Consider the following 8902-nt stretch of genomic DNA (forward strand, 5'->3'; position numbering starts at 1 on the left):
GCTACTTTTGAAGTACCTATTGGTTGGTTTGGGGCTGGTTTTGAAAATGAGACTGGCAACCTGCTGCAGACTGCACTGGTAAACACACAAGCCAAGGACTCAGCTAAACAGCCCTTCATACTGCAGGCGCTGCCGGAGCTTCTATAGAACTGACACTGTTACACACTATGTCCTACTATTTGTATGTCTCTCTGGCCCCAACGCTACATAGTAGCACAGACTGCCATTGCCCGGCGGTAGGAGACAAAATAATCTCCCTCAGAACAAGTTGTCCCCCTGCTCGCAGCCCGCTGTGTGGACAGCACCTTCCCCTTCCACCCGATATTAAAAGGCAGAAGCACCCCCTCCAGGCTCATGGCACGGTCGGTTGCCCATCTGAGCCCAGGGAGCTACTGGTCGATAAGACGCAGCAGGCATTTTGGCGCGAAAGCGACGGCACCTCCCAAGCTTTTATGGAAATGAGGGGGCCGAGTTAATGAAGGGGGAGGTGGGGTGAAATTGGGTCTCTGCGTTTTTCACTGTCTCCCTTGATTTTTTTTTCTGCCACATTCCCCCTCCTTTCCCCCGGGTGTGTCGAGTCTTTTTTTTTTTTTTAGTTAATAATATCCAACAGATTGTGAGTGTGAGCAGCAGTGAGAGTGCGCGGGGCTGACAGTGCGAGGACTGGGCTGGGACTGACACACACACACACACACAACAGAGAGAGAGAGGGCTGCACGGGGAAGCGCAGGGACGGGGCGCACTCGCTGCAATTACGGGAGGCCACTCACTGAGCAAAGACTGGGGCGCGCTCGCTTGGCTGTAATTACAGGAAGAGCCGAGGGAAGAGCACAGGCTGCAAACTCACAGCGGAGCCACTCACTGAGCTGGAACTGAGGTAAGAGCCGACACTGTCCCCTGGCAGCTCATCCACTGACTGTCATACAATGTCTGTCTGACACCCTGCGCACTCTCCGCTAACAACCATGTACCCTACTAGTCTCTACTAGTCTTTATTAGTCTCTACTAGTATTTAGTAGTCTTTATTAGTCTTTACTAGTATTTAGTAGTCTTTACTAGTATTTAGTAGTCTTTATTAGTCTCTACTAGTCTTTACTAGTCTTTATTAGTCTCTACTAGTATTTAGTAGTCTTTATTAGTCTTTACTAGTATTTAGTAGTCTTTACTAGTATTTAGTAGTCTTTATTAGTCTCTACTAGTATTTAGTAGTCTTTATTAGTCTTTACTAGTATTTAGTAGTCTTTATTAGTCTCTACTAGTCTTTACTAGTCTTTATTAGTCTCTACTAGTATTTAGTAGTCTTTATTAGTCTTTACTAGTATTTAGTAGTCTTTATTAGTCTCTACTAGTCTTTACTAGTCTCTACTAGTCTCTACCCATGCACTGCCAGTGTCTGACCCTGTGCCCTTCTACTCTCTGCTGTGACCCTGTAACCTTCCTTACTCTAACTCTATACCCCACCAATATCTCTGCACTGACTGTCTCTATCCTTGTTGTACCCTACCAGTCTCTAACCCTCTACCCCTTCACTGCCAGTCTCCACCTTATAACCTGTCAGTCTCTAATATCCTAGTAGTCTCTTGCCCCATGTACTGCAGTCTACATGTTTATATCATAACAGTCTCTCGCCTGTGCATTTTCAAACTTTTTAGCTACAAACGTATCAGTCTCTAGCCTAAGTACTCCAGACATACACCCTACTCACCTGATTGTATGCCAATGGACTGTTAGCATCTCACTATCCCATTGCTTTATTCATACACAGTATATGATACTGTAATATGTGTAATATTATTTTGTGTAAGCTGGTTTGCACACTGTCTCTAGCCGTACACCCTGTCTCTACCTCTATGCATTCTCTATGTGTTTAACCTTGAACTCTGTTCCAGCCTCATAGAATGTCTCTAACCTTGCTCCCTGTCTATAGCCCTGTGCACTGAGTGTCTCTTACTTTTTAGTCTTTACCCATATAAACCCCTGCCAGACTGTTGTATTTCCCCAGTATTTCAGTGGCACTGTCTGTCTCTATACATACTGACACTCCCTAATCTTGCATTCTGCATGTACCTAGTCCTATACACAGACTGACTCTAAACTTCGGCACTAATTTAAATGAAACTTATCATTTGCCTGCCACAAAACCTGAACATCGACTGACCTAAAAGTATCAACGTTATCCTTATACAGACCCTCTGTCTACAACAAGCCCCTGCCTGCCCTTTACACTGTATAGAATAGACAGAGCCTGAGCTTTACATTGACTCTCTTACCTCTTACTTAATTTGATGTTTGAATTATACATTGAATTACCGTCTAACCTTGTCACTAACACAATACCCTGCCTGTAGCCCAATACCCCTGTCTTTATTGGTTACTGTGTTTGCTTTTAACCACGCATGCTATCATTATACTACATATTATTATACACTGCCTGTCTGTGACCTTTTTGCCTATAGTACTCCATGGTTGTCCCTTCTCCAATGCCTTGTCACTATCCTATATATGTTACAGGGATCAGTATAGAGATGCCCATTGCTTTGTGTGATTCCTAATCTGGCAGTACAAGGGGAAGAGAACTGTGTTTATATTTTTCCTTTGGATTTAGGCTGAATGGCTGGTGTCTTTCTGTTTGCATGCAAAGCATGACGCAGGGTGGGAGTTGCTCCTGATGGGTGGTGTTAAGCTCTAGCAGTGGAACGGACCCCCCTCAAACATTTCCCTTAAAAAAAAAACCCATAGCACAGCCTTCATACATCTGCCTGCCCACCCCAAGCACAATCCCCATCTATACATCTGCCTGCCCACCCTAAGAAAAAGCCCTTCCAAAAATCTGCCTGCCCACCCCAAGAACAGACCTTCCCCCATAATCTGCCTGCCCACCCAACAGAGACCACCCCAAACATCTGCCAGCCTACCTCAAGCACAATAACCCCACCTATACATCTGTCTGCCCAACCCAACACAGAACCCTCTCCCATGCATCTGCCTGCCCAACCCTACACAAAACCCTACCTCTACCAGACCATCCCAAGCTTAGATCCTTTAAATACCTGCCCACCCATCCCAAGCATAGAGCCCCCTTATATCTTCCTGCCCTTTCCAAGCAACCCCCAAACCTAGGCATAGGTACCTAAATCCTGGCTCGTCTGAAGGCAGCAGCCTCAGTCCCCAGATCCTAACTGCTGTTCCTTTCTGTTTGTTGCAGGCAGGACACTGGAGCCCAAAGGTTGGCACTAAGATGCCAGGGTTGGTGAGCAGAAATCTGGATCTGGAGTTTGACTCCCTGCAACCTTGTTTCTACCCAGATGAAGATGATTTTTACCTGTGTGACCCAGACTCTGCCCCCCCAGGGGAAGACATCTGGAAGAAGTTTGAATTGCTTCCCACACCCCCACTTTCCCCAAGTCGTTCTGGGCTGCATGGTGATCCTCTCTCTCCAGGGCTGCCTGGGGATTATGGGGATTCAGTGGACTGGGCATCTGAGCTGTTGGTGTTGCCTCCAGAAGCTGACCTGCTTGGAGGTTCTGGCTGGGGAGAACTTGGACTGTCCCCCTGCAATGTAAAATCCATCATTATCCAGGACTGTATGTGGAGTGGCTTCTCTGCCCGGGAAAAGCTGGAGAGGGCAGTGAGCGAGAAGCTGGGCAAGGCATCATGCACCCCAGAGCCAACCATTCCCCATCCACCCAGTTCAACAGTGGGCAGCTCTGTGTCGGGGCGTGGGGTGGACATGAATAATCCAGCAGCACATTGTGTTGATCCAGCCGTGGTGTTTCCATTCCCATTCAACAAGGGGGAGAGCTGCAGGACTGCCCCCAGCAGTGCCAACCCTCCACCCTGCACAACCACAACTGTGCCAACATCCACGACAGCTAGGAATTGCACTCAGCCTTGCACAAGCAGCTCCAGCTCTGGAGAGGAGAGCCACAGTGAATCCGGTAAGTGCCACCTAATAAATTTTTTGGATATCTGTCACCTATGAGTTATCTGGAGAAGGATGAAATTAGTTAAACATCACCTTCTCCAGGGGTAAATATTACTGGGCAGAGGGTGGGATTCTGTAATGGTTTGCGTGGTTAAAGCTCATTTTATGAGTTATTTGGTGCTGAACTTGTCCAGTAGTTTATATTTATTGATCAATGTCTGGCTTCTGCATTTTCCTAATTTGTGTATTGTTATATCATGGTTAATTTATGGGCTATATAATTGTATGCTATGCACCGAGTACTTTATGTGTATAGTATGTTTATTATTTACGCTGTTGGTTAATTCAGGCAAAACTAGGGTTAATCATACATCCCTTGCCTCTAGTACGTAGGCCAGACAACTGGAATTATTCGGCGTTGGCGTTACATGTTGATTTTGTGAGCAATAAAACCCCTCCCCTGGCTTCACCAATGTCTCTAAATTGATTTGTATGTTGACACCTAGCCGGGTACAAAGCGTTTCTGGAACCGACTGTCTGCTTTGGGTTGTTAGACCTAGGTCCAGCAGGTGGCAGTCTATTTTCTTCTTTCTGAGAGGGGGTTCTTTGAATTAGACCTTTTTCTTTTAGGCAGCAGACGGTGTTATTACTGTATATGTAAAGGTAATCCTATCATGTGAGTTACTAGTAACAGATGCTTGGAAACGTAAACAGCGGGTTCTTGGGCAGAGATAAAAGCGCAGTGCCCTTTGCACCAGAAAACCTTCCGTTTATCCAACTGGCCCTTGATAGGGGTCTGCCATTGTGTTCGATGTGTTTTACCCAGCGTGGTGCTTAGGAGGTTAACTCTGTCTTTGCTAGATCTGCCGGCTACCATTTTCCTGGCACGACCAGCAGAGCCAGTCAACGGGGCAAACCGCCTTAATGTAGAAAATCTATTCAAGCTGTTTGATGGCTTCGAGAGCTGGGGGGAAAGTCGATTGTTAAACAGTTGAGCTTATTTGTGCTCATAGGGCTATCATCCCAAACAGCCTAAAAGTCCCTTTCATGTTCGCGCCTTGACAGCTTTGAGTGAGGAAGCGTTTCCTCCGAACAGCTGTCTCCCTGGCACTAAACCAAATCTTGGAGCAGGAAGACATTGTGCCTTAGAACAAATCCAGCAATTGTCTACTTTCCAGCCATAGGGGCAGACCATTTGTCGATTGAATGCCTTCTTTTTTTTTTTTTTCCCTAAGCATTGTAACCCTCCAGAGTGTGCTTTTTTTGTGAAGTTGCTGGCTAGCTCTGCTGTTTGTTACATGGTATTTCTAACTAATTCATTGAGAAGGGTCATAACCAGCCCAAGATAGACATTACGTCAGAAGTGCCCATACTTTTATTAATGCAAGGTCTACTTTTAGTGATATTGTCCCCTTATGCTCTACATCCATAAAATATCATTCTGTGGCATGGAAAATATTACTTAAATATTAATTTATGAGAAAATGTATATTATGTTTAACAAACAACTTTTTCTTAACCTTAACATAATAAATATCTGAATGAAAAGCATGAAATAGGAGGGTGATTTAGTTAAGCTGTTGAGTGTCTTGAGATCTACTGATCACAAACTAAAGGTCTACTGGTAGATTCCGATCTACCTTTTGGGCATCCCTGCTTGATGACGTCAAGTGATTTTGCCCTTTTTTGAATGTATTTTTTTAAAAAAAAATTAAAGCCTTTAATCCAACAGGGTTGTGGGTCTTTCTTTTAACCCAATATATGCATGACACAAGGTTGTGAGCTCTGTGTAGGAGTCGTCATCTCACCACTGATGTTATCAAAACAAATGCTTGAAAGATAAGCATTTATTATTTGGAAATTGACCCAAACTGTTTCTAATCTGGGAGGCTTCTTGGTTAGAACATTCTAGAACTCTCCTAAACTGTGCTGTAATGTCTTGCGCTCTCTCTCTCTCTCTGATGTAGATGATGATGAAGATGAGGAGGAGGAGGAAGAGGATGACGAAGAGGAAGAAATCGACGTGGTCACAGTGGAGAAAAGGCGCAACTCCTCCAACAAATCTGTAACGTCCCTTACAATCACCGTTCGACCTAAGAACACCATCTTGGTGTCCTCGAAGACCGCGCAGAATGAGGTGATCCTCAAGCGATGCGCTCCAGTTCATCAGCAGCACAATTATGCCGCTCCCTCACCGTACGTGGAAACCGAAGAGGTGGCTCCACCTCAAAAGAAGCTGAGGAACGAATTGCCGCGCCTAGTGAAGAACGTGGTGCCAACCAAGCCAAAAAGCTCCAGTCCACGCAATTACGACTCCGAGGACAGCGAGAGACGGCGAAACCACAACATACTAGAGCGACAAAGGCGCAATGATTTGCGCTCCAGTTTCCTGACTTTAAGGGACCATGTACCAGAACTCATTAAAAATGAGAAAGCCGCTAAAGTCGTCATCCTGAAAAAAGCCACTGAGTATGTTCATTCCCTGCACGCCGACGAACAGAAACTCTTACTGGAAAAAGAAAAACTGCAGCTCCGACAACAACAGTTGCTCAAGAAAATCGAACACTTGCGGACTTGCTAAGCTTTTATTTTCCAATTTCTCTTTTTTTTTTTTTAAGCTCTTTGCTGTTTTTTTGATATCGTTTGTTCGGTTTTCCTCTCCCTGAACTGTTGATGCCACTTTGCACATTTTTGGATTCTTTAAGAAGAAGAGAAACATTTTTGACGTTAAGAATGTTGGTTTCATTTCATTCCAGTTAACTCCACAGTTTTGGGGGGCGGGGGAAACGTTGTTTTCTCTCTTGCGTTTTTGAACAACTGGATGATTCTTCGAGGTGTTGAGTAGACTGCCAAAATCATTTACTGTACACTTTTATATGGGTTTTTGTTTTTTTTAAAGACATTTTTTAGTTCTCCCAATCCCTTAGAAGATAAGTGGGTTGCATTTTTTTTTTTTATTTGTTTTTGAGCTGCTGTTTTTTCATTCCTCTCCATTTTCTTTATGGTGCTCTTTTTTGGTGATGTTACGCAAGAGGACTAGCACTTATTCCCTCTTGGTACAGTTTTGTAAATACCTACTGTTCATGCCATTGACTTTTTTTTTGTATTTTTTCTCGGGCTAGCCAGGTAGCCCTCCTCCCTCTCCCACTTACCAATAATTAGACTGGAAGCTCAGACCTAAGTACTGTAATTACCTCAATGTTTGAGGCGCATGTTTTGTATACAAATATATTGTTAATCTCTCGTTATGTACTGTACTAATTCTTACACTGCCTGTATACTTTAGTATGATCCTGATACATAACTAAATTTGATACTTATATTTTCGTATGAAAATGAGTTGTGAAAGTTTTGAGTAGATATTACTTTATCACTTTTTGAGCTATAAACTTTTTTGTAAAGAAAATTATTATATATATATTCCTTCTTGTTTTCTTAGCCTGTTCTTTCTAGTTTTTTTTATGTCCCTTTTTGTTCATGTTTCGGAGCATAGAACTGGATCATTTCAGAGTTTGTGTGTTTGTTTTTTTTTTTACTTTCCTTTCTTGTTTTCTCCTTTCCAAACAATGTACATTTTTAGTGCTTTATCTATTAGCACTTTGAAATACCTCATGTTTATGAAAATAAATAGCGACAAAAGAGTCTGTGTCTTGTCTATGAAATCACAAGCGATAATAGACATTGGGCAATCTGTTTCACAAGCCCTATTTAAGGAGAATATTAGGGTGGATAGATTCTCACAAAAACACACACATACTGTATAAATAAATAAATATATATATATATATATATATATATATATATATATATATATATATATAATTATTTCCTTTTTCACTGTAATAATAAAACAATAGCTTGTACTTGATACCAACTAAGATATAATTAATCCTGATAACCAGCCCATTGAGTTTATTTAATGTTTACAGGATTTTCTAGTAATTTGTTAGAAAGATCCATTATCTGGAAAGCCTTAGGCCCAAGCATTCTGGATAACAGGTCCTTGTGTGTGTGTGTGTGTGTGTATATATATATATAGATAGATAGCTAGATATAGATATATAGATTTATATATAATACAAACCTTTTATCCAGAAAGTTCAGAATTACCGGTACAGGAAGGCAATGTCCTATAATGTTTATTATATAGTGAATAAAGTACCCCCTATTGTAAAATATAAGGATATTATAAGTCACAGAGGAGTTCTGAGGTTACTTCTAATATCCTCATATTTTCCAACAAGAGGTACTTTATTATACTACACAAGTTTTAGTAAGTCATGTGACAACAATTACATCACTACTCACCGTTTATAACTGATGACATCACTAGTCACCGTTTATAAGGATATCATTTACAGGATTTTCATGGCTCTTGTGTATTATAATCAGATAATTAAAATGCTTAGCAGTGATTCCCTTTTTCTCAGTAATAATAAAACAATACCTTGTACTTGATCCACAATAAGATATAATTAATCCTTATTAGAGGCAAAACAATCCTATTGGGTTTAATTAATATTTGAATATTTTTTTAGTAGACTTAAGGTATGGAGATAAAAAGTATGGTAAGAACCGGAAAACCCCAGGTCCCGAGCATTCTGGATACATACTGTAGTAAGTTAGGTTGAAAAAAATACACATCCGTCAAGTTCAACCTTTGAACTCTATTTTAACCTGCCTAACTGCTAGTTGATCCAGAGGAAGTGAGCCTGGAAAACACTGGAGCCTAAATAATGTAAAATCTGGAAAATTACGATAAGACCCCTTATCCGGAAAAGCCCAGGTCCCGAGCATTCTGTAAATTACATTTTTAATAAATCTAAGGCAATTTCCAGTGCTCTCAATAAATAATGCTATGGTGTTGCTAAGGGTCGGTAATTATACCTGTATATGTGCCCTTTTCATCCATAATATAGTCCAGGAATTTTTAACCTATGGGTTGGGATGCAAAAATGGGTTCCAATGCTGCTTATG

The 8902-nt window shown here is 41.9% G+C and overlaps 1 protein-coding gene across 2 annotated transcripts; it reads left to right on the forward strand.

The window, feature by feature from the left end:
• The first annotated feature begins 495 nt into the window (after positions 1-495).
• On the forward strand, positions 496-7566 carry mycn.L (MYCN proto-oncogene, bHLH transcription factor L homeolog). 2 transcript variants are annotated; one of them, XM_018261591.2, is made up of 3 exons: positions 496-877; positions 3206-3938; positions 5893-7566. In XM_018261591.2, the coding sequence occupies exons 2-3, from the start codon at positions 3239-3241 to the stop codon at positions 6504-6506; spliced, it is 1314 nt and encodes a 437-aa protein (XP_018117080.1). In that variant the 5' UTR covers positions 496-877; positions 3206-3238; the 3' UTR covers positions 6507-7566.
• Positions 7567-8902: the final 1336 nt, after the last annotated feature.

Source organism: Xenopus laevis, chromosome 5L, assembly GCF_017654675.1.
Source record: "Xenopus laevis strain J_2021 chromosome 5L, Xenopus_laevis_v10.1, whole genome shotgun sequence".
NCBI classification, from domain to species: Eukaryota; Metazoa; Chordata; class Amphibia; order Anura; family Pipidae; genus Xenopus; species Xenopus laevis.

Excerpts from the sequence above, each read along its gene's own strand:
- mycn.L (XM_018261591.2), top strand. The coding sequence starts at position 3,239 with ATGCCAGGGTTGGTGAGCAGAAATCTGGATCTGGAGTTTGACTCCCTG. Across the intron at positions 3,939-5,892 it reads GGAGAGCCACAGTGAATCCG|ATGATGATGAAGATGAGGAG; the intron begins GTAAGTGCCACC and ends TCTCTGATGTAG.